Raw genomic sequence first — 25,224 nt, 5'->3', positions numbered from 1 at the left:
TTCCTGTACAATTGTACTTCCTGCACAATTGTACTTCCTGTACAATGGCAGCCCATTCATAAGTATGAGTTCTGACTTACAGTCCATACATGAGTTCTGACTTACAAGTACATACACATTCAGGTTAAACCCAGACTTGGGAAAAAACCCTCATTTTTAACCTATATTGCCTGTATCTTATCTAGATTCTAGTTTTGGCTCATATGCAGACCATCAACAATGTAGACCTGCACTGATGTCCTGGTGGAGATTTTGTGCCATCTACACATTTTTGCTTCTCCTCTCCGACTGGAAGACATTAACCAATGCAAGAGAAAGAGCTGGTTTGATTAGATTTAAGGGGATTGTTGAAAACTGAATAAAATAGTTTTATTCAGTATAAGTTGGGGATGGATGGATAGATATATGCTAGCAGAAATGCATACACAACCATATAGAATATGTGGAGATGATATCATCATATGCACTGATTGTGTTACCTAGTTTGGTAATGAAACGTCTTCAAGAAAACTACCAAGTTCATCGAACACCCAATATATAAATATGCTGTAGTTTCATCTGGTATTTGCATAGCCCTAGCTGCTAGTAATGCTAATAATAGAGTTTTGAAATATGTCCACATTTCAGCATGTCTCTTATAAAGGTAGATGACCTAAGGCAGCCAATAATTAGATATTCATGAATCCCACCATAATAAATAAATAGATGGTTAGTTACATAAAAATCAAACGAGCAGATTCAATTATCAATGCACCACAATGAAGATGGCTACATCATTCCAGGTTGTTTCTCCTATTTGTCATGTCCTGTTTTGTCTGTTCCTTGTATCACCATCACATACTCTGGGGTACCTGCCATTGGTGCCAAAGTGAATAAACAAATGGCAAAGGAAAGAGAGTGTGGTTTGAACAAATTCAGCATTATAGAGAATTGAATTTGGCTGTGTTCTCCACGATCTTTGTAAAATGTTTTCCTCCCTCAAAATGTTAATTATAAATAATGAAAAGCAGATTGACAAACCTGCCTTCCTAAATGCAACATTGAAAACAGAAGACTTTAGAGCTGGGATATTTCTTAAAACCTATGAGAAAAAGAATTTCCGTGTCTGTGTTTTGTAGACAACTGTTATGAAATTGCGGAGCCATACGGAATGTTATTCATACTGAAGGCCATAAGAGATAAATGCGAAATTAAATGCAGCTATTGATATAATGTAAATGCTTTGCATGGTAGAATTTAAAATGTTAGAAGCAACGAAGACAATTGCTAAAACAGGTCTAGTCTTGCATCAAACAAAATCTTGGAGAATCATGCAACTAACAGCTTCAGAAATGGGTCAGAGCAAGACAAAGCAAAAACGGATCTTTTTCTTTTTTTTCCAAAAAGTACTGATTTTTCATTTTGCTACAGAGACAAGCAGTTCAAACAGTAAGGAGTTAAATAAAGATATTGGCAGTAAGAAGGCAATAAGCACGTTAGGAATTAATAGTTCCTTCAAGCATAAAGGGGGAAAAAATGAGCTGGGGAGGGAGCTTTATAAATGAAGGAACCAGGGAAATTCTCTTTCAACTTGAGCCAATTTTATTCAAAGGCATTGAGGGAAAGAATTAACAGTAGCTTGTAAGGCACATAAGTTATCTATCAGTCATATTTGGTATTTTACTTCTGATTTTTTCTTCTTTTTAGATTTTTTTTCAGTTTTAAAAGGCGGTTGTATGTTCCTTAGAGAGTACTAAAATCTTGGGGAGTGTTTTCTTTAAAAGTTTTGGGAAATTGATATAGAATTTAGACACAGTAATTGATATGCAGCAATGGAGGATTTCAATGGAAAAACAGAAAATTATTACCAAATATTATACTTAGACAAAACTATTTTGCTGCTGATATATTACTCCACTAATAGAGAGTTCATTTAAAAAAATTGCTGGAAATATAAAATTCAAGTTCAGTTATTTTTCCATTTTGGTGGCAACATTATCAAGCTCAACACTTCTGGAAAATGATTTATAATAAAATGAAACTGAAGTTCTCTTTCCAGCTTTCTATTTTTATAATTTAAATATTACCAAATCCTTTATCCCCATAAAGAATACCAAACTAGCTTTCTATATGTTTAAAGGCTGTGAGGCTTTTTATTGGAAGGTATGTACAGTTCCTCTCTAAAAGAACAGCTAATTAAGTTGTGGGAGTATACCTCAATGTCTAAAATAACTTTGCATTTAAAAAGTAAATCTGGCACATAATTTAATTCAACTTGAAAATCTTTTGTGGGATTATAATTCCATATATGAGCTTATATTACATCTGAAAGTTTCTTAATAAGGTCTTAATAGTTTAACTGTTAATAAGCTGTTAAATAAGGATAATTCTGTTACTGAATGGACAGAAATTACTTTGTGAAATATACTGTAGTGATTTGCTTTTGAAATGTACAAACCAACTAGATTTTAATATCAGTATGCAGTTTTTTAAAACGATACAATATTCAGTTATCTGAAATCAACTGATGAAATATTTTCTTACCTAACACTTATTTAATTCTGTGATCCTTGTAAAGTCCTTTTTAAATTCTCTTTTATGTTTTATATTTATTTTTTCCTCTTTTCTTGTCTTTTTCCTTTGTCAAAAATATCCAACAAATATAGTATAAACTTTTTTAAAAGCTTTGGGGACTCTAGAAATTCTAGCCCTTTTATATTTGTTCATTTTCTTTGTCTCTCTCTTTCTCTCTTTTGAATAGTTAATAACATTATTTTTTTTAAAAAATAGACATTCCAACCATTTCCCTGAGAAATGGCATCCACCAGCAAAGAATTATGCATAACAAAATGACACTCAGCTGTTGCACTAGACTAATCAATCTATCTAGTTCACCATGGCCAGCCAAATCCATATGAGGAGCCAACTAACAGAAGTAGCATCCAGAAAAATCCAAAATGTGTAGTGTCTTGAAAAGTACAAATTTCCCATACATATTTTAGCATTTTAAATATTTATTCCCATGCTTTCCTAGCCAGGCTGTTGGCTTATGCAAAGATAGCTATCTCTGGTCTTGATTACAAAAACCAGCCTGAAGTAACATTCTGCTTATACAGCCATTTTTCAATTATGCTTATGTGGAAGTTAAGCTAGGTTGTGAAGTAACACAAATCGTGCAAAATTTCCTGCAGAATAACTGCAATGGCTATGTGAAGCTCCAGAATGTGATGTGAACTGGAGGCTATTTAATCGATGCATCTCATTGCATCAAATGTTTAAAAATTAAAGGTACCCTTGAATTGTTGTGGAGAGGTCTGGATACGTTGTAATTATGTCAGGAACTCTTTTGTACTTTCTGGAATGGAAATGCAACCCCCCTCCCATTAACCAAATACCACGTTTCTCTGAAAATAAGACAGGGTCTTATTTTCTTTTGACCCATGAAATAAGTGCTTGGCCTTATTTTCGGGGAGGTCTGATTATTTTTGAGGTACAGGAGGCGGTGAGAGTGGTCACCTCATGGCTACTGTTGTGTTGCAATATTTTCAGGGAGGTCTTATTTTCAGAGGAGGGCTTATTTTAGTGCATACGCTCAAAAGCCCGATTGAGCTTATTATCCGGGGAGATCTTATTTTCTGGGAAACGGGGTAACAAAGTCACGCCTCCCAACTTCTCCCCCAAAAAGTATTTTGCAAGGATCTCTTGAGGTTTGCTTAGTTAAGCTGCAACTAGACAAAGCCAATGTAAGACTGACAGTAGTGGGATTCAATTTTTTTTACTATCAGTTCTGTGGGCATGGTTTGTCTTGGTGGGTGTGGCAGGGGAAGGATACTGTAAAATCGCTATTCCCTCCCCACTCCAGGGGAAGGTTACTGCAAAATTCTCATTTCCTCTTGATCAGAATAGATGGGGGCGGGGCCAGTCAGAGGTGGTATTTACCAGTTCTCCAAACTACTTAAAATTGCCACTACTGGTTCTCAAGAACTGGTCAGAACCTGCTGAATATCACCTCTGAAGACTGAGCTTATCCTAGATAGAGAGTGAATTTTATTCTGGTGATCTTGATATATTGTTCAGGACACGCTGTATCTGTTTTGCTTCAGAAGCAAGTCAGTTCCCTGGATCCACTCATATTATTCAGACGCTGAATGAGAATGCACCATTGACATAAAGATGTGCTGCAAACAAGTAATGATGATTAGAACACCAGATTTTCATCTTCCACAGAATATAAACATTCATAAGCTACTTCAATAGAAACATAATGGTAGTTTTTCCAAATTTAGTGACTCAATATTCATGTTCAGAGGTTTTCAAAGTCAGCGCACAATTGGTTGTTACCAGATTTGGTTTGCTTCTGATTCATTATATTTGGCATGGCTAATTAAAAATTAAAGAACTTTTCTAACACTGGTTAATTTGACAGTGGGTTAGGGCATTTTTTTCAGTGGGGGTCCTATTCCGGTTAGTAATATGTTACGCTTCATGGAAGCTGCTCTACTTCTTACCTTATTCTCCATGGATGACTATCTACATCTAACCATTATAAATCTCCTTTTCAGGATGCCAAAACCAGCATAAAGAAAGGGGGATGATATAATTGTGGGCATAAATATGGAAAAATTGTGGCTAATTTTCCATGTTTCTCCAAAAGAAAACTAGACGTTCCAAAAGAAAACTAGATTTTGCCAGGATCTGGAACCAGAATGGAGTATAATGAACCTATAACTAGACCCAGCCAAACAACCTCCCTTAAATGCTTCCAATTATAGCAATAAAAATCACTGCTTTTTACTGACCCATCTAGATGGCCCAGTAATTGACACACATTATCTAAAGCTTGACAGGACAGAAGTGCAATTATCTGTAATTGCTGTCATGCATGGTCACATATATGACACTATAAGCCACTCTCCTGTCTGCTATGAGAGGGCAAAATTTATGATGACAGCTCCTGAGTGATTTGGTTTTGCCATTTCTGTCTATCACTGACTCCAAAAAACATGGATTTAAACATACCGAGAATCTTTATAATGAGCAAAGAAGGAAAGTTTGCTCAATTGCAAGGATAAAGCATCTGGCTCCCCTTATGCCACAGGTTTATCATCGTTCTAGTGAATCATTCTAGAGAAATATGACTGTTATTTTCTCCAATAAGTGTGCACAAATAAGACTGAAAAAGAGGAATCTAATGGGGAGAAAAAGGAACTATAATCGTCAGGGTTACAGTTAGACCAATTTGGTTAGGGCACCAGACTAGAAGTCAGGAGACTGTGAATTCGAGTCCTGCCATTGGCATATGAAAGCTGATTGGGTGATATTGGACCAGTCAGCCAAACCTACCTCACAGGGTTGTTGTTGTAAGAAAAAGAGGAGAAAAAAGGGAATGTTAGTGAAATTCTTGAGCAATTTACAAAAATAATAAACAACAGGATAATAAATGAATAAAAAAGTCTAGAATTGAACAGAACTATGTTTATGTCTACCCTCAATAATCGCCATCTTGGATGTTTTTCAGTCAATCGCTCTCTCATCCCCTCCTCTGATGTTCCTAGAAGAAAGGCATAATATAACAGCTAAATCATAATAAATACATTTTATTATGTTCATCTTCTGCTCAGTTACACAGAAGTTTGATTGGACTGCCTTTGGAAGAAATGATGAGATTGACTCATATAATATTGAGTTCGACATTTAAATTTGCTCTCGCACTGAAAAAGCAGGGGCAAGATCAAAGTCGGATTCAGAAGATTATTAAATGTCTTGAAAGATCCATGCTCTGATACTCATCAATAGAGTTTTATAATTTCTTGAAAGATAAGTAATCGTGTTGTGTTCAGCTTTGGTTCACAGTAGAAAATCCTCCTTAGGAATTAGAGGAAAAAAGAACAACTGCCAAGCATAGCATTTCACTCATATTTTGATTCTACTCTGTATAATACGATGAACGATGTCATTTTAAAGTAAGAAATTCAAAATGGCTCCCGCAATATGAAAGTCATTTTACTGACACTAAAGTTTCCTTAGATCCGCAGCAACCATTTCAGTCTTACATTCCTCAGAGATGACACCCAGGGGAGCGTAACGTACAGATAATAAAGACAGTAAAAATTCTGAGATGCTAAAATTTGCTTCCAGAAATCAGCTCCAGGATATCATTTTGAAACATAATCTTATGCTGGCACTGCAAATATTAACAGACAAGCATCATCTGAGGTATAAGTGCAACCCCATAGATTTCATCTGTCAAATAAGTGAAGTGGAAAAATAGAAAAACTGAAAACCTTTTATAAGATACAACCACCAGCCAATGGAAATGTTATGATATAAATAATAATTTTATAGGAAGTGGTTAACCATCTTCACCCAGAAGTAAGGAATAACACACCTACATGAAACAAAAGCCCTTGGGAAGGATTAGATAGGTGGATAAAAATGACAAATCCAGTTTAAACAGCAGGCTGATCTTGAGACCAACCATAATAACAACATTTGTAAACGTTATCATTTGCCAGAAATTAAAAATGGATGGGAACATATAGTTGATAAAGTATTCAAAAATAAGCAGGTTAAAATATTGTGGATTTCTGAATTCAAATTGAAAAAGTCATAAGGCTTAACTGTGGTTAATAAGAAGATGTGGTAATTGATGTTTAATATTTAAGGATAGTAGAAGTGGAGGAGATCACACAGTGTCAAGGTAAGAAAATCAAGGTTGAAAGATTATGGCATAAACCAGCCTTAGTGGTCTCAATGGTTACATAGGTTAACTCCAAGATTAACCTCAGACCAACAATCAATTAAAAAAATACCCCAATCGAGAAATTGCCAAAGAAACCCAACTAAAGAATTTCTAAGACTAACTCGACCAACACTGACAAAGCAAGCCACTAGAATATAAACTGGCAGCAAGGAGTGTGATTTGCTGCCAGTTTATATTCTAGTGGCTTGCTTTGTCAGTGTTGGTCGAGTTAGTCTTAGAAATTCTTTAGTTGGGTTTCTTTGGCAATTTCTCGATTGGGGTATTTTTTTAATTGATTGTTGGTCTGAGGTTAATCTTGGAGTTAACCTATGTTGATCTGTGTGCTGATTGCTGGTGGAGAAGTGCTTGGGTCTTTTTGTTCCCTTTTTGGCTGGTTGATTGTCTCTTTTGCATAGTCTATAGATGTTGTTAATCTCCACGTATGTACTATGGCTAATTTGTCAGAGTGCCAGACTTCTAGAAATTCCTTGCCATTTTTTGACTTGGCTTGGTCTAGGATAGTCACATTTTCCCTACTGAAACTATGCTTAAGTCTGTCTACATGTTGTGAAATTAAAGAGTTTTCATCATGTCTTCTGACTGTCAATTGGTGTTCATGGATGCCTGCTGGCAGAACGCATCTACAATTGTCAAGCATATCATGAACAGATCACATGTGCAGGTTAAACAGCCTAGAACACACCAAATATATCTACTAACAAAAGAGTTGCCGACCTCTAGTTTCGGTTCATTCCACTTTTGGATTTTAAATACCTCTAATTCAATTTATAAGGAAGAAAGGCCTTTGATGACAGTTTACGTAATAAATTTTAGTACAATAATAAAATAGTACAACATTTACCAATCATTACTAACAAACAGCCAGCTCAGACAATGCTAAAATCTAGGCTGCAATTGTAACTAAACATCAATAATACTATAAGGACTACAAAACAAGTGAAGGAAAGGCTGTGTGACTGTACAGTCCTCTCCTAAAAGATTGCAATGATGAGTCCTCAGGAATTTTAAACTGCAATCTACTGCAGAATTGGGGAGGAGCATTGCAGAAAAAAAATCTTTAATTTCCCATTTCCATTATAATTTCAGCATGGATATGAGCAGCTGCTAAGCTGCCTACCAACTGCATGGGCGTCTTCCTATTTGTTTCATGTTAACATCATTACCACTGAAGCAGAAAAACAAACCTTTTTTTTTCCAGGGAGAAAAAAAATACAGGAATACACTATTAGGTGTAATCAGATTCAGGATCACCATTTGATTACTTTTTCACTGCTACAGAGAGGAAGGGCAAATTACTGCACGGTATAAAATGACATCTTCTAGTGGTAACAGCTAGGCCATTTAAAAAGTGTCACACTTGTCAGACAGGTAGTACCGAAATGTTTTAAATAGATAGATGAAAATATATCTTTTTTTTTTGCTTCAACAAATTCTCATGGCTTTCTAAACAGGCAATTGTTCAATCCCAGCTTTAAAGTAGAACCATTTAATGGTGGACGTAATCTCTGAAGGCTTAAAGAGAAAAATGTAATGTTGCCTAAGATATTTATAGACATCTTATTTTCTGTTCAAAGCCACATTAAGAGGTTTAACTGTTTTTCGAATGGAAAAGAGAAACAAACACATAAGAAAATACATCTGCAAAATGGAGCAAGCCTTTGTCCTGTTCTGCTTATTGGATACAGTACTTAGAATATATAATGTTTTTAATACGATGAAGGGGAGAGGAGAGAAAGAAGCTTCTGGAACTTGATAGCTAAACATTGCTGTTAAACAGAAGACCAAAAAACAGAGACGACTTGACTGAACACAACTAAACTTGCCAAACAGAATTGAGAGAGAGAGCGAGAGAGAGAGAGGGGGAGAGACTGTCTGAAAGAGATCACCTAAGTAGATTTAATCAGTCTGTCTATCAGGATAACTATCATTCAAAAATAACCTCTGTAGGTTGGAGGTTGTTGTTCATAAACCACATTAATCCATATTAAAATTGAGGAACAAGAAGGAATTCATGTAATCCCATGCCGCAGGTGCTATTAAAGTTTCTTTCTTTTCTTTTCTTTTTTTAATCTCTTCTCATTTCAGTTTGAGGCCCCAAACTACAGCACAGATAGAGGAATGCGAATAATAATCACAGATTAACAGAAAAGGTGCTTGATTAGCATTTTGAGCCTGAATACCATTCGGCATTTTATGTATGTCTTAGAAAGGAAGGGGGCCGCAATTGCTCAGCAGTTAAAAAGTTGAGCTTGACAGCCAAGCGCCATGCAACAGGATGAGCTCATGTTCCTGCCTATCCAGAAGTTTGAAAGCATGCAAATGGGAGTAGATCAATAGGTATCACTTCAGTGGGGATGTAGCAGTGTCCTATGTGCCTTGGTATATAGCCATGCTGGTCACATGACCATGGAAAATATTTTCGGACAACACTGGCTCCCTCAGCCAAGAAGAGATAAGCACCATGCCTTAAAGTCAGAAACAACTGGACAGGGAAACCATTACCTTATTACAAAGAAACGTTATAGAAAAATAATGGTACCCAAATCTGTATAATGAATGCTTAAACCTGTTCAATGCCTACAATGAGACTTAAGCACAAACCGGGTATAAAAATATGTCCTGTTCCACTATTATAAACATGCTTAAAATTATCTATCTTACCCCAAACCTTTTAAGGAGATTATTTGAACTGGCACTATTATTTATATTTATTTACCCTCATGTGAAATCACAATGAAAAAGCCATGTATGTTATAACCATTTTTAAATAAACAAAGCGGTGTGACGGAATAACCTACAGAAGCAGGGTTTTTTTTTGTTACTTGCCTAACTGGATTCTTTTTTTTTTTTTTTTTAAGTCCAATGTTATAAAAATACAATTATCTATTAGCTTTCCTCTCCTTACATTTAAATCACCTGCTATGCTGATCATTATAGCGGAAGACATTGGTTACAGTGACATTATAATGATAGCCAATGATACAAAAAAAATAAGGTGTCTGACAGCAGCTTTTTCAACTATCAAATTTCATTAAAAGGCGTAAGCTTCATGAGCTGCAGCTCACTCCATTAGATTTTCTGAAACACCAGAAAGAAACAGGTCAGAGACTAATCTTAGAAGCTCTTAAAACCTAAATCAATGGCTCTGGATAAAATATTAGATTTATTTTAAAAAAATGAATCACGGAAAAAATGTAGTGCCTCATGAAGTCACTTTTATAAGCATAGACACCGCAGTCACATTGTACCTGTTACTATTATTTAGGCTATTATAGGGATCTGTCACTCTCTGTGCGTGCCAAATTGTATATCCAATTATTGCTAGGCATTAGCTGACTGCAGTCAAAAACATCAGGAGCACTCAGTTACTTAAGAACAGAAGAATAAATCTCTGGATGTGACCAAAGCTCTCTGAGGTCCAGCATTTTTTTCTCACTACGACCAGCCAGACTTCTCTGAGACACTTATGAACTGGAGACCATGGAAGCACCTTCATTCCCCTAACTGGAAACAATTCTATAAGTGGGAACAATTTGCCATGATGTAAAAAAGATTTTGAGACTCTAGAAAGAGTGCAGTGAAGAGCAACAAGATGATTAGGGGACTGGTGGCGAAGACATATAAAGAATGGTTGCTTGAAGGTAATGTCTAGTTTGGTGAAAAGAAGGACATGCGAGAAAGAAATCATCCTTCAATCACAATGCTGCTATAATTGACAGATGGTTCTAAACAGAAGACTACTTCCATGTTTTAATTGTATCTCAAAACTCTCTGGGCTTTCCCCCCCATTGCTGACTTACCCATTGCTTCCATTTCCCTTGTGTGAGGCTGATCAGCTTTCATAATTTTCTCTCTCTCTCTTTCTCTCTCTCTCACACACACCCGTTGGTGATCCTTGGTGAGTTTACAACCCACAGTTTGAGAATCCTTGATTTTAGGTTAATTATGTGCTTTCAAGTTGATGCTGACTCTTTTGCAACCTAACAGATAGATTTTCTCCATGATGATCCCCAGCTTGGTCTTTCAGGTCATCCAATGAAATGGTGCACCCACCATCACTGTAATTGAGTCCATCCACCTTGCTGCTGGTCATCCTCCTCTTTCTTTCCTTCAACTTTTCCCAGTATTACGGACTCGGGTCTTTACATTCAGTGTCAAAAATATGAAGCCCTTGGAAAAGATATTTATTGAAGAAAACATTTTCCCAGTGAATCTTTATGGAAGAAAAAGTTGGACTTTGAAGAAGCAGGATATTTGGAAAAAAAATTCTGGAAATATCATGGATAATCAAGAAAACAAATGAATGAGTCACAGAACACATTAAACCAGGTTTCTCGCTTGGGGCACAAATTATCAGTTTCAAACCACCTTTTAGATACTTTAGATTGAAGACCTGGCTCTCTAATCAATCAAACAGACAATAACTTCAAGTGAAAACAATTCAGCAATCAACTTCTGATAACTAGGTTCAGGCAGGTGGCTTCTGGAAGAGCAGAGAAATTCTCTCACTGGAGAGAGATCAAGGCAAGGTGTTAACCAATCTTGAACTATATCAAATTTGTGTCCTTTCCATTTTGCCTTGGAATGACAAAAAATAAAATTACCTCCCACCCCCCCTGCTCCGGTCCCCAAAACACAACAAATAAAGACATCCTTGAGTTTTCCAGTCAGTCTTTAGTATGCACTGTAATAGACTATAATTCTCTAACACCAAACAAACATTGGCAGCCTCCAATATTTAGGATGCTAATTTGTGGTAAAAGCATTAGAAATATGTCCTGCAGATTGTCAGGAGAGCTTTAGACAGTCCCACTAGGGCATACATTCTGGAAGAAACAGCACTGAATACTTAAGATGAAAAATGGGCAGCTCGGTTATTTATTAGGTTTATGCTAAAAGGAATATTGCCTGAAATAAGCATTTTGTGTTATCTGTGAGCTTGGCTGACATTACTTTGTGTCGAAGTGAGAAAAGGATAGTTTTCCTTAAACTGGGTGTTAATTTAAATAAGAAATTTGGGAAGGGAGATTACCTAAACACAATTGAGAAATCATTACAACCATTTAATAAACCTATTCTCATTGTTTGGGGTGTATGTTTATTGATACTGATAATGAGAAGATTTGATAAACTACAAACAAAATTTAGAGTGCTAGTAAAATCAGAAAAATATATTGGATAATGAATAAATGACATTTGAAAAAAACTAAAACTAAAGCTAAAAAAAACTAAAAGCATATCCAAAAAATATAAAACTAGCTCAATCTTTTAATGACTTGTTAAACCGAGTCACATGGACCCATCAACTGCTCCATCTTCTCAATTTTGGTACATGTTATTTCAATACAATATTTATATAATTTATAGAAATGTGTATAATATGCTAAAATTCTTAATATTGTATCTTAATATAATACTTATAATTAAGACATAATTGTATCTCTAATGCCTTGGAAGGGGTCGCAGTGGCTCAGGGGCTAAGATGCCGAGCTTGTTGATCAGAAAGGTCAGCAGTTTGGTGGTTCAAATCCCTAGCGCTGCATAACGGAGTGAGCTCCCGTTACTTGCCCCAGTTTCTGCCAACCTAGCAATTCGAAAGTATGTAAAAAATTGCAAGTAGAAAAATAGGAACCACCTTTGGTGGGAAGGTAACAGTGTTCCGTGTGCCTTCCACGTTTAATCATGCCGACCACATGACTACGAAAACATCTTCAGATAGTGCTGGCTCTTCAGCTTTGAAACGGAGATGAGCACTACCCCCTAGAGTCGGGTCCTTTATCTGATATGTGCGAGGGGACCATTTATCTTTTAATGCCTTAGAGTATTACATAAAAATAAGAAGAAAAAAAGAAAAACTGAAATTTTGCAGATATTTCCATGAATGTGCTGTAGCACAAATGACTACTTATAATATATATCTTGGGTTCATTCAAATTCTCTTTTGTTTCTATCGTTCTCTAAAACCCAGAGATATTTGACAAATCAGCTTAGTCCTTATATTTCTGGGATTTATTTATTTAGTGTATGGCATATCTTACATGGACTAGCAATATATATATTAACATTTCACCTAGATTAGTAAAACCCAATCAAATATATACGTCAAAAAGATCTGGCTTCAAATATCAATGTCTAGCATCTAGACCATCTAACCCTTGAAGCGCAGCATCGTTTATATTAAAAAAAAATCAGATAAAGGACCGGTTTATGCCTTCATCTCATGGTCGGTCACAATGTGAGCTAAAGTTTGATGCGAAATCCCACAGTCATACTGAGAGAAGGATACTCTGTCACATTTATAGTGTCCTGGCAGATGAAAATTCTATTCAGGATTGTCCATTGCTGAGGTGCTAATTCAAAGCCTAGCACCTTTTTTGTGGCCTCATTTATATGTCTGGGCATTCAGGGATCCATTTGGCTTTTCATTGGAAATCGATGTTGGGTGGATATTGTGCAAGTGCCAGAAGGGGTTTCCTTGGTTTGAGTTTTCCTGCTGGTAACTGAGGCAGGTCAGCATGTTTCCGTAGGATGCAGTTGCCCATAATTTCTGGGATTCGGCTACAGGTAGTCCTCAATTTACAACAGCTTGTTTAGTGACCATTTAGTGGACCACTGAAAAATGTGACTTATGAAGGTTTTTCAAAGTTATGACCTTTGCAGCATCCCCATGATTCTGTGATCAAAATTCAGGTGCTATTTATAACCGTTGCTGTGTTCCAAGGTCATGTGATCACCTTTTTTGACCTTCTGACAAGCCTAACTTATCGACTGCAGTGATTCACTTAACAACTTTGGCAAGAAAGGTCACAAAACGGGGCAAATCTCACTTAACAAATGTCTCATGTAACAACAGAAATTTTGAGTTCAATTGCGATTGTAGCGCAAAGACTACCTATACCTATACCATTAAGGCTAATTTAATTTGATTATTTTAGTTTTAAAATGGATGTGTAGCCTCTCAAATATTTTCCCCTACAGTTTGCACTTCATAAATTATTATTTAAAATTCTAGTCAGAAATTTGTAGCTTAATGGTGTTGATGTCACCATCATCAACAGCAGCCAGTAGGCAGTTTGGGAAAAAAATAACTTAAATAGCAATAACACTTAGATGTATATAGCACCTCACAGTGCTTTATAGCCCTCTCTAAGTGGTTTACATAGTCAGCATATTGTCCCCTAACAATCTGGCTCTTCATTTTACCCAAATGAAATTGGGTAAAAATTGTAAGCCGCCCTGAGTCCCCTCAGGGAAAAGGGTGGCCTATAAATAATAATAAACTCAAACTAAACTCAAACACCTCAGAAGGTTGGAATGCTGAATCAACCTTGAATCTGGTGAGATTTGAACTGCCAAATTGCAGGCAGCTAGCAGTCAACAAAAGTAGCACTGTGCCACCTTGGCTTAAATCTTTTATTTAATAAAATATTTAAATGTCTGAGAGACCAAATTTGGATCAGACTGATTTTTAATAATTAGGTAATTATATTGATTTTGCAATAAGAAATGGAAAAGCAGAAAACTGGATAATCAGAGTTTCTTTAGCTCAGTTAATGGAGGTCCTTTATATCTACTAGATGCTCTCTGAACTCCTCTGATGCTTAGCAGCTGAACAGCCCAGCCTGAACTGTCTGATTATATATATTATGAACCAGATGTTCAGCTGGTATAAATCAATGTTGCTCCACCAAATTATTAAAGTAGGCTTATTTACATCAGCTGGAGAATTGATTCTATTCATAGAATGTTCTTGAGGAGGTAATCAAAATTTTGCTTTATCACTGGTCTAAGCTCTCTGCTTCTTAATTTCTGCAGTTATAATTAAACCAATTAAAAAGTACTGCTTGCTACCTATGAGTTCCATTTAATCAGTGACTGGACTGCTATGCTATTATGAGACTGAAGAAATTCCGCATATTTACCTTCAAAAAGATTAAAGGGAATAGAAGAGCAGTTTTCAAATAACTCAAGCAATGTCATGTCGACCACTGTGGTTTGGACAGTCATGTATCGAATAAGATTTAATCTGAATTTGTGGGAAGTAGACTCAAAAGACCTAAATCAGAGGTCCCCCAAAGACACATTTGGATCTGTTAGAATTTGCAAGATTTCTCCTCAAATGGTTGTGAGGCAGATTAGCCCTTCTCAGAATATGTGGGAGAAAATATATGAGGCAATAATTGCACAGGGTTAGTAGAAACAGTGCTACCTGCCACCTCTTGTATTTTATAGCTATATGGTGAGCTCTATTTTTCAGTATTAAAAAAAAATATCATTTGAATCAGTGTCTATGGACATTCTCAGTCATCAAGGTAATGGTTGTCCCAAAGTTGCTTTCTTTTCAAATAACAACTGGACTTTCTTTATTTTTCTTGAAGACGTATCATGTCATCCAAAAAGCTTCTTGAACTTCAGTTCTGAACTGAAGAAAGAACTGAAGAAGCTTCTTGAATGAGAAGTGAAATGTCTTCAAGAAAAATTAAAAATAATCCAGTTGCTGTTTGCTAAAAAAAAAAAAAAAAAAAAAAAAAAAAAAAAAACCACCTTTGGGATGTGACTCAAAAGAATCTGATGACCATTGAGAGAATGACTGGCACCCCAATCATCCCAAGGAGAATCATAGTCCTAATTGGAAATGTTCAATACTAAAAACATTTCTCCAGCTATAAAATGTTGAGAAATTATACATGTTCTGTGAAGATAATGAGAAGACAAAATCATATCTAGATACTAGAGGAAAGATAAACTATCTTGTTTTGAAGAAAAAGTGAAATATAAAAAAAAAAAATCTGTTCCTCACAGAACTGAGAAAAAGACCCCCCAAAACAGAGAAATGAAGAAAAGAGATGAAGGAATCACAATGAAGCGGAGAAGACCATATGGAAGACTACAAAACACTCACAGTTGTGCATTAAGAAAATGAAGTGATAGAGGAAAATAAAAGAGGCAAGATTGGAGAGCAAACATATTTTTTTGCGATTAAAACAAAAACCCATGGAGTTGGCATAGTTACACAAGCTATTCATATTGGTGCATTCAACCAAAGCTAGCAGAATTCATTAAAATCACACGAGAAGCTGAACATGGTCACAACAGCTTGATGATAATATCCGTTCAATCATGTCCAATTCACAACGATTCTGTAGGCCAGCTCTCTGTCTACATTTCTGATTTTGCAGGTCTTCTTTCAGGTGTTTTATGCTCTGGCTGGTGTCAGCTTTGAGGGTGTCTAGTCATCATGTTTTTTGGCTTCCTCATTTTCTTTTACTTGTTGACCATTTGAAGCATAACTGCCTTTTCCCAGTGAGCATGATTGCATGACACGGCCAGAATAAGCAAGGCAGGATTTTGTGATTTTGCCTTCTAGCAATATGTCTGGATTTATACACTCCAGTACTTGATTACTTGTTCACCTTTGCAGTCCAAGGAATGTGCAGGAACGCCTACAGCTTGAACAAGTGGTTTTTCCTCCTGTCTAGTTTGTTTTCCCCCCTGGTCCAACTTTCAACAAACCATAAGTAGTTATGGGAAAGGCAATATAGTGCAGACTAATCTGTATTTGGTTGCCTGGCTGATGCCCTTACTTTTTCATATTCAATTCATGCTCATCATTGCTGCGTGAATTTGTGCAATTCAATGCTTTACTTCTGAACTGCAAATCACTGCTTTGATCAATCTGCAGTCCTAGGAAAGTAAACTCTACACTAAGACAAATCCAAAACTAGAATACATGTTGTTCAAAGAAGACATGGAAGTGAATGTGACACAGAAGACAAAACTTATGTTCATATGAGGATGTACAATCAGATTTATCAAATTGGCCAGGTCACTTGCAAGAAGGCCACTGTTGGCCTCCGATATTCTCCTAGTTCTGATCTCATCTCCTACTTGTTACTACTGCATGTGAAAGAAGATAATGCTTGTACTAGGCTGGGTAAGTGGTATCTGTGGCTAAAATGGTAAGGTGGTCCATGGCCCACTTCTCTACTCTATCTCACTCCAAAGTTTCCAAATGTGATGGCCAGCAAAATCTTGAGCTCTAGTTTTCCAGTTCTTAAGTTAATCACAGAGTTGACTATTATGGTTTAACATAAAAAGCAATTTGATATTATCTACTAAAGTTGGAGAAAAGGGAAAAATATGCCTAAAAATTCTACATGAGGAGTCTGAGTTGCTGAAGGATGCATCTCTGCCTCATTTGCAGGATGTCCTCTAGATCTGGAAACAAATCATTTGAGCCTAAATATGCTATACGGCTCAATTCTTGTGCAAGCGTCTGGTCCAATAAATCCTGTTAATATGCAGGAATCTAAGTGCCTGTAACTTAGGAACTGAAGATCACCTGTTGCTAAGCATCTACCTCCTCTATATGTTGCTAAGCAGCTGGTAATGCAGCTTCATTTGCTGTTCTCATGCCTTCAATTCATAGACTACTCAAAAACCTTGAGACATCCAATTACTAGGATACAATAAACTCAGAAGTGCTACCATCCCATTTACAGTTTCTTTTTCCATTTCCCTGCTTTTAAAAAAGCTAACACCAGATGTTCGAGTTTAGCGTTAACTCAGGAGCTTAAATAGACTTTGGTGGGTCATGCAACGTGGATCTTCTGAGGTGCCTTCGGAAAGATGAAAAGAAATCTAAGGGTATCTATGCTTCTCAAATCTATATTCCCTTCCTGTTTGCAGTCATTCTACAGGCATACTCAATTATTATTTAATAGATTCACTTGTGTTAGCAAAAATTACTAGATTTTTTCTTTAAATTTGCAAGATTCCAAAATGGAATAATTCAGAGGTAGTATTCAGCTGGTTTGAACCGGTTCGCCTGAACCAGTAGTGAAAATAAGACTAAATAGGATAGCTATATGCTGTCTATTTAGGTATGTTTTTGAGGCTGGGCGGGCGCACGGAAGGCATGTGTGTTAGCAAAGCACATGAGCAGAGGGCTGGGCGCATGTGTGGCAGGCACTCATGTGTAAAGCGGGCGGGCACAGTGAACCAGTGGTAACAAAATATGAAACCTACCGCTGGAATAACTGTAATATAATGAATCAAAAATCATAACATCCCATTATTACAATTTATAGGAAAAAGTGGAGAAAGGGAGGCAGAATTTGACTTTCTCTAATCTAATAAAATTTGCACCCTGTGGGGAAATGGATTAACAAATCAGTTTTGGAGTTTCAAACTCAAGCCTAAGAAAGAATATCAGATTCATATGCATCGCACAGGATAACAATTTGGAGGAGGGTTTCTGGCCTCCACAAATGGTTTTTAAAAACAATTACTAGAGCAATTATCCATGTAAGCCACCTTTTACAATGTCCTTTGCAAATTAAGTCATCCATTTCAGACCTTAAAAAAATGACTAGGAGAAAAGATGAATGAAACAAACCAAATGTAAATAATAAAAATATATTTTATACAGATAATATACCATGCCCCATCCATCTTATTAATGTCCTGAATGATTACAGGAAATTCTCATTTTAGATATGCAGATATTTCTTCAGGAAGACTGAAATGTACAGCGCATTGCACGAGGCCTGATTTGTTTTCTGTTAGATCTGCAAAGGCAGGGCTTTCACAGTTGCTGAGGTTCAGCAACTGAGTCTTTTTCCTCTGGATTGTCCTTCTCCATTTGGTGTTCCGGAGAGAGGCTTTGAAGGCAACTACAAAAAAACAAATTACTGCCATTGATGGTTGCCTGAATGGTTCCCCTTTTAACTATATTTTTCTTACCATTATTGCTGAAAATACAAGACAAATGAATCACCCCATTTCTTGGCGCGATGTGGATGTTCAATTTTATTTTTGCAATTGTTTGTATTAGGATTTTGGATTTCTGTTGGAAGGATTTAATATTATATATTAGTGTAGAGAGAGAGGTATTCCTGGTTTAGTAACTGCCTCATTTAGTAGTTATGGTGACGAAAGAAAATCTTATGTAAATTGGCTTCTTCCATTTATTGTATTATCTCCATAGATTTATTCTCTGTATCATATAACTATTCATAATATTCTTTGACTATTTTATTAAATTATCTCATTTTGGAACTGTATGTTTCCCTGATCATTTTGCAATTTTATTCATCACTTTTTTCGCTTTCCTTTTTTCAATTTATACGCCAACCATTTCATGGTTCGTTTGTGTTCTCAAAAAAGTTTTCTTGTACCCTTTTGGTTTGCTGAGCTATTTTTTCTGAAGCTATTAAGTTCAATTTAATGTTTAATCATCTCCATTTGTCCTTTAAATATTTTCTTTTGTGGCTCTCTTTGAAGCTCTAACTCCAATTTCTTACATTCTTCTTTTAGCATTGTACTTTGTTGATTTTTCTCTTTATTCTTTTTAGCCATATAAATTATGTTGTCAATCCCAATTGTGGTTGCTAAACAAGGACAACCTGTACTTAATTTTACAATATTTATTAATATTACTTGTATTATTTAAATGTTGCTCTGTAATTGAATGGGCAGGTAATGCTACATTAAATATATTTCTGGCTCACTAGTTGTTCCAAGTCCAGATCCAAACTGAATCAAAAGACAGCAAGATTCTAGTTCTACTCTTGTTCTAGCAAGATCTTGATATTCAAAGTACAGAGATTTGATTTCAGAAATGATCACTGTATGTATCATTTCTCAATGTAATGAAATCGCATCAAAGTGGCTGACCATTTGTCTATAATCTGGGGAAAAACCCTACAAAATCGCTGTTAGAGATTCTGCAAAAGTCCACAGAACATCCAAATTAAATATTTCTGATGTGATTTGAAAGATACAAATGATGATTTGGCTACATCTCCTGCAAATAAATTTTTCCTTCCAACAGTCACACAGCCATAGTGGTTACCATAGAAAAGAAATGAAGGAAGAAATAATACAATAAGTAGTACTGGAAATATCTCCCCCTCACACCCTCAGAAAACCTGATTTTAGAGCTGCTTGCTTTGATGACTGCATGCCCTAATAGGATTCTCTGTGAACAAGAAACTCATCACAACACATTCGAAAGAAGAGAGCCTCTGTATCAGAATGTTTATGTCCATGTATTTGAGTTGCCTCTAAAGGGATTCCAATTAAGAATGCTCTTTCTTATATATTAAAATTGAATTCTGTAACCCTTTATCTACAGGTATACAAATAAACAGGAGTGTCCTATTTTTTTGACCTTTGATGCTGTAAATAGGCCTGTATAAGAGCTGTGGTGGCACAGTGGTTAGAGTGCAGTACTGTGAGCAACTTCTGCTAACTGCTGTCTGCCTGCAATTTGGCAGTTCGAATCTCACCAGGCTTAAGGTTGACTCAGCCTTCCATCCTTCCAAGGTGGATAAAATGAGGACCCAGATTATTGGGGGCAATATGCTGACTGTGGAAACTGCTTAGAGAGAGGCTGTAAAGCACTATGGAGCAGTATATAAGTCTAAGTGCTATTGCCAAGAGCTATTGCTATAAGCAGCACTCCCCCCCCTTTAATTTCACCCAATACAAATTGCTTGGTAGAAAGAATTTGAGGTTACACAGAAATGGTAGTACAGCCTCAATTTCTTTTTTCACATGTTTAAAGAGCAGGGAAACATGAAGCATTCTTTACTTACAAGCCTTGTATATTTACATTATGGAGTTCTAACTGAGAACTGCTATGGAATGGGCCCTGTGATATGTAGATCAAATCTTAGGCTCTTGCAGAGAACTAGAGTTGGTTCACTTCATATGTTAAGCACTTGACTGATTATTTATTTCTATTATTGTTTTGTACTGCTGCTGCTGTTGTATTTGGCTGAGATTGTGTGACTGACTAGTCCAAGGTAATTCAATAGTCTTTATGATTCCATGAGGATCTGCTGCAAATCTATATCTCCTCAATTAACTCAAAACATTTTATTAAGTTATAAATACAAAAGTAAATAAAAAAGCAGTGAGGAGGGAGGGGAAAGGGGAAAGAGAAGTGAGGAAAAGTAGGGAAAAGAAAAGAAAAATAAGCATTAACTTCCAACTCTCTCTATTGCAATAGAATAAGGCATTTAGCATCAAATCACAGCTTTTTGTTTTTCCATAATGGTATGAACAAGCCAGTTCTATAAAGATCTATCAATCTAATCTATAAAACCCAAAGTCAATGTTACATTCTTTTCTACATCAAGCACGAAATTCAGAAGCAGTTTCCATGGGAAGCAAAAGTATTTATGTTCTTTTCTTTAATCAGAGTAGTCAGTTTTACCATTTCAGCCAATTCCATCAACTTCTACAACCATTCTTCCATGTTAGGTATCGCGATACCTTTCCATTTTTGTGCATAGTCTAATTAAGACCTATGCTAGCAATTACAAATCTCTGGCTCAATGTTTGCCATGTTGCTCCTTAAAATACTTAGCAATTATATCAGTGATTTGATTTAGAATATAACTTTATGGATAAGATTTTGAGAAACTTAAGGTAAGCCATCTTAAAGTAACTGAAAATAATGGCAGTGTAAATTAAGAAATAAAAATCTCTACATAACAAGGTTGACTCTTAATATTATAATTGGCCTAGAAATGTATTGCTTCCTAGTTGAGATGGAACACATGGGGTTCGGCTGCAGCTAAAAAGCTGTAACTATGAAATGTATTTTGTCCATACTATGATCATACGCACAACAGATTAGACCAAAATGTAGGATCATATTACCTGCACTATAGGTATTTTGCAAAGTGTTTGGGGGATATTGAAATTTTAAATATTCCCATTGCAAAGAACATTCATTTGCAGATGGACTGAAGAATGTATCAAGACAGACAGCTTGGTATCATTCATACTAAGGAAATTGTTGTAAGATATTTCTGAGATGGAGAAACAATCTACGGGGTGAAAAAAGGGAGAACTAAATTCTTCTTTTCTCTGGGTTTTATATTATTTCAACTGCCTTAGTGCAGTGTTTGATAGACCCTGTTACTCATAATTGTCTTCCAAGAAGACACCTGTCATCTTCCTCTTCTCATTTGGATGGGAGAAATTGGGATCCCTCAGAATAAGTATTTATTAACAAGTAACAACAACAAAAGGAAATAGACTCTGAAGCCAATTGTTTAACCTGTAACTTTTGGAAAAAAACGATTAGACAACACAGAATACTCTCCTTTGGCTAGTTACTTCAATAACCCAAAGTGTAATTTAAAGCCAAATGTATTAAAAGTAAAAAAAGAAAAAAAATCATTTTAAACTGTATGAAGTCTTAAGTAAGAAAACAAGACAAACAGCTGCAATTGTAGTAGTGATGGGCACACCATTGGAAGACCTAAAGGACCAGGTTGGGACAGATTGTCTTGAAGAAAATTTATATTTGTGGTTGCTAAGAGTTGACACCAACTTGATGGCACATAAGTCAGTCATCAGACAGTCTGTCAGTTACATGCAAATGGTGATAACATAGGAAAAGAAAGCACTGAAAATATCAAAAACAGTAAATTACAGGAATCATCATCATCTTTTAATGAGTTTTTTTAGAGTTTTATTTAGCATTTATAGGCCGCCCTTTTCCCTGAGGGGACTCAGGGCGGCTTACAACTCGTAGGAGGGAGTGCAAGAGAAAACATAAATGTGAATAAAATAAAACAAAACAGTAAAACACAACATTCATTCAACATTCGGGCGGGGCGGATTAAAATCTTATCCCCAGGCCTGACGGGTTAGCCAGGTCTTAAGGGCTGTGCGGAAGGTCTGGACGGTGGTGAGGGTACGAATCTCCAGGGGGAGATCGTTCCAAAGGGTCGGAGCTGCTACTGAGAAGGCTCTCCTCCGCGTGGTCGCCAGTCGGCACTGACTGGCGGATGGAATTCGGAGGAGGCCCAATCTGTGCGATCTGATGGGACGGAGGGAGGTAATCGGCAGAAGGCAGTCTCTCAAGTATTCAGATCCACTACCATGGAGGGCTTTATGGATGGTAAGTAGCACCCTGAAGCGCACCCGGAGATCAACAGGTAGCCAGTGCAGCTCGCGGAGGATAGGTGTTATGTGGGCGAACCGCGGTGCGCCCATGATCACTCGCGCGGCCGCATTCTGGACTAGCTGCAGTCGCCGGATGCTCTTCAAGGGCAGCCCCATGTAGAGCACATTACAGTATTCCAGCCTAGAGATCACAAGGGCTCGGGTGACTGTTGTGAGGGCCTCCCGATTCAGGTAGGGCCGCAACTGGCGCACCAGGCGAACCTGGGCAAATGCCCCCCTGGTCACAGCTAATGACCCCACAATCCCTTGTGGAGTGGAGTCTGGGCAACTGAATAGAGCTAACGAAGTGTTTTAATGGCCGGGTGCCCTTCCTATCGCCAATGCGGAGTTTTGTTCAGCAGATATGTTCTCAGTGTGTCCAGAGAGAGAAATATCTGTCTCTACCTAGGTGAGGTGAGAGCTCCAGCTCTAGGCCACTGCACCACTTCAGTAACTTACGGGAATCTCTCATTTAAAACAAAAACAAAAATGAAGAGAACATACACTTGGCCAAATTCAAGGAGGGAAGGATCTGCTGCTGAATGAGCTCAAGAAATAATGGATAATACAATACAATGCAATGCAATACAATACAGTACAGTACAATACAATACAATTATTATAATATAATATAATATAATATAATATAATATAATATAATATAATATAATATAATATAATATAATATAATATAATATAATATAATATATACACAAATAGAATTCAGATACAAAAGCTATCAAATATTTTAACCAGTATTCCTATTAAAGTAAATCAGATATCTAAATACAGAATCTTGGGTACAAACATTGCCTGTATATCAGAAATGAAAGATGATTCCTATGACCAATTCCTGACAGATTTTCCTGGATAATTCCTAAATCAAGTTAACTTGAAAACTTAATTCAGAGTCTTGAGTGAACTTTTCACCATGACACTTCTTTCACTGTAATCTTTGTTTCCTTGGTAATTGTTCCCTGACACAGATTTCCTTATTTGTTTATTCTGGATCTCATCTTAAAGATTCCAGCTGTTCTTCTCTGTCTCTGTTCAGAGCTTCTCTCCCTATCTCCACCCCACCCCCCCACCCCCAACACACCCTGGCTTAGATTTTGAAAGGGCTTTGTTGTCTTATCAGAAACGGAAGGGCCAAGGGATGTGTATGTAGACCAGAGCAGATACCCATTGTCCCTCTGAATGATGTGAACCGAAACCCAGTTAAGCAGTATGTGGTTTCCCTGGTTGGGGTGCAATTATCTGCCCTTTGATTGCTTAGTGGCAATACAACAATTTCATCTACTGAATTTATGGTAGATTACAAATGAGAAAAACAAGAAGGAGGAAGCTAGTGAAATTGTTTGTTTTCTTTTTTGCTAGATGCCATTCTAGAACCAACCGTTTGGTTACAGATTGTTTAGCTTTTTTTTTTTTGAGTCAGATGATAGGCAATTGTTTTTTGAGGAAAAAACCATTCAAAGCTCAAATGACATTCTAACTATCGTCTGTCCATTCAACCATCCATCCATTTAAAATCACGCCTTTTATTAATCTTAAAAACAACTCAAGGTGATGAACATATCTAATACCCTTTCCTCCTCCTAATTTTCTCCACAACAATGGCTCTGTGAAGTGAGTTGGGCTAAGAGATAGGCCTAGCTCAAGGTCACCCAGCTGGCTTTCATGGCTATGGTGGAACTAGAACTCACCATCTCCTGGTTTCTAGCCTGGTGCCTTAATCATATGTCAGCTTTGTGAACTCTATGCCTGCCTGATACAACATAACAGCAGCAAAGACTATTCAAGGACTAACAATCTTATCTCATCTGAGAAAGCTAAAGATAAAACATTATAACTTGATGAGATGGTAGCATTTCCATATACACACACATATCACGTACAAGCAGTGTAAGCAAATACCTGTTCTGGTTTCAGTCCAGGAGGGACCCAAGCGTATTCTTCCAAGGCACAGCCAGAATCATCATCAGAAGTTGAATTCCTCTGGAAGTCAAACATCAGCTTGGTCACCGTCTTCTCCATTTCTAAAGGCATCACAGTTTCAAAGTGTTCTGACTGTGGACACTTACAGTGCCGGCAAATTTTTCTGGGGATATGAAGTAAAAAGCCAACAGTTATCCTCTATTTAAGGATATATGAAATAGAGATTAGAATGTCTGAGGTATGAATATCAATGAGGGTCATTTAGAATCCAAATGCCAGGTTTCTATAGCTTTACAATTATATAAACAAAATTATGAATTCATACCTATTGAACACTTAAGCACTTTCCTGAAAAAAAGCTGATGGGTTTGGCTAATTGTTGAACCTAAGATTATCAAAACATAATTATATGTTGTGAGCACATGGTATAGTGGCTTTCTTTTGAATGGAAGTAATTTCATATATTAACTTTACTCTGGAAACTCTTCTTTTGAATTACATATCCCTGGTTTGGCAAGTACGAGGGAACAATGTATAATGCATATTTTGTGATTACAGAAACATTGATACATGCA

General features: G+C 36.6%; 1 protein-coding gene across 1 annotated transcript in view; it reads right to left on the bottom strand.

Moving 5' to 3' along the window:
• The window catches only part of PRICKLE2 (prickle planar cell polarity protein 2), a 162,866-nt gene that overhangs the window by 93,825 nt on the left and 43,817 nt on the right, over positions 1-25,224 (bottom strand). The window contains exon 2 of the mRNA XM_032238880.1: positions 24,629-24,812. Coding sequence (XP_032094771.1) covers positions 24,629-24,760 — 132 coding nt within the window. The 5' untranslated portion in view covers positions 24,761-24,812. The remainder of the gene's footprint in view (positions 1-24,628; positions 24,813-25,224) is intronic.

Source organism: Thamnophis elegans, chromosome 2 (genome assembly GCF_009769535.1).
Source record: "Thamnophis elegans isolate rThaEle1 chromosome 2, rThaEle1.pri, whole genome shotgun sequence".
Taxonomy (NCBI): domain Eukaryota; kingdom Metazoa; phylum Chordata; class Lepidosauria; order Squamata; family Colubridae; genus Thamnophis; species Thamnophis elegans.
The sequence above is the reverse complement of the archived record's forward strand: the minus strand, read 5'-3'. Positions and strand labels throughout refer to the sequence as shown.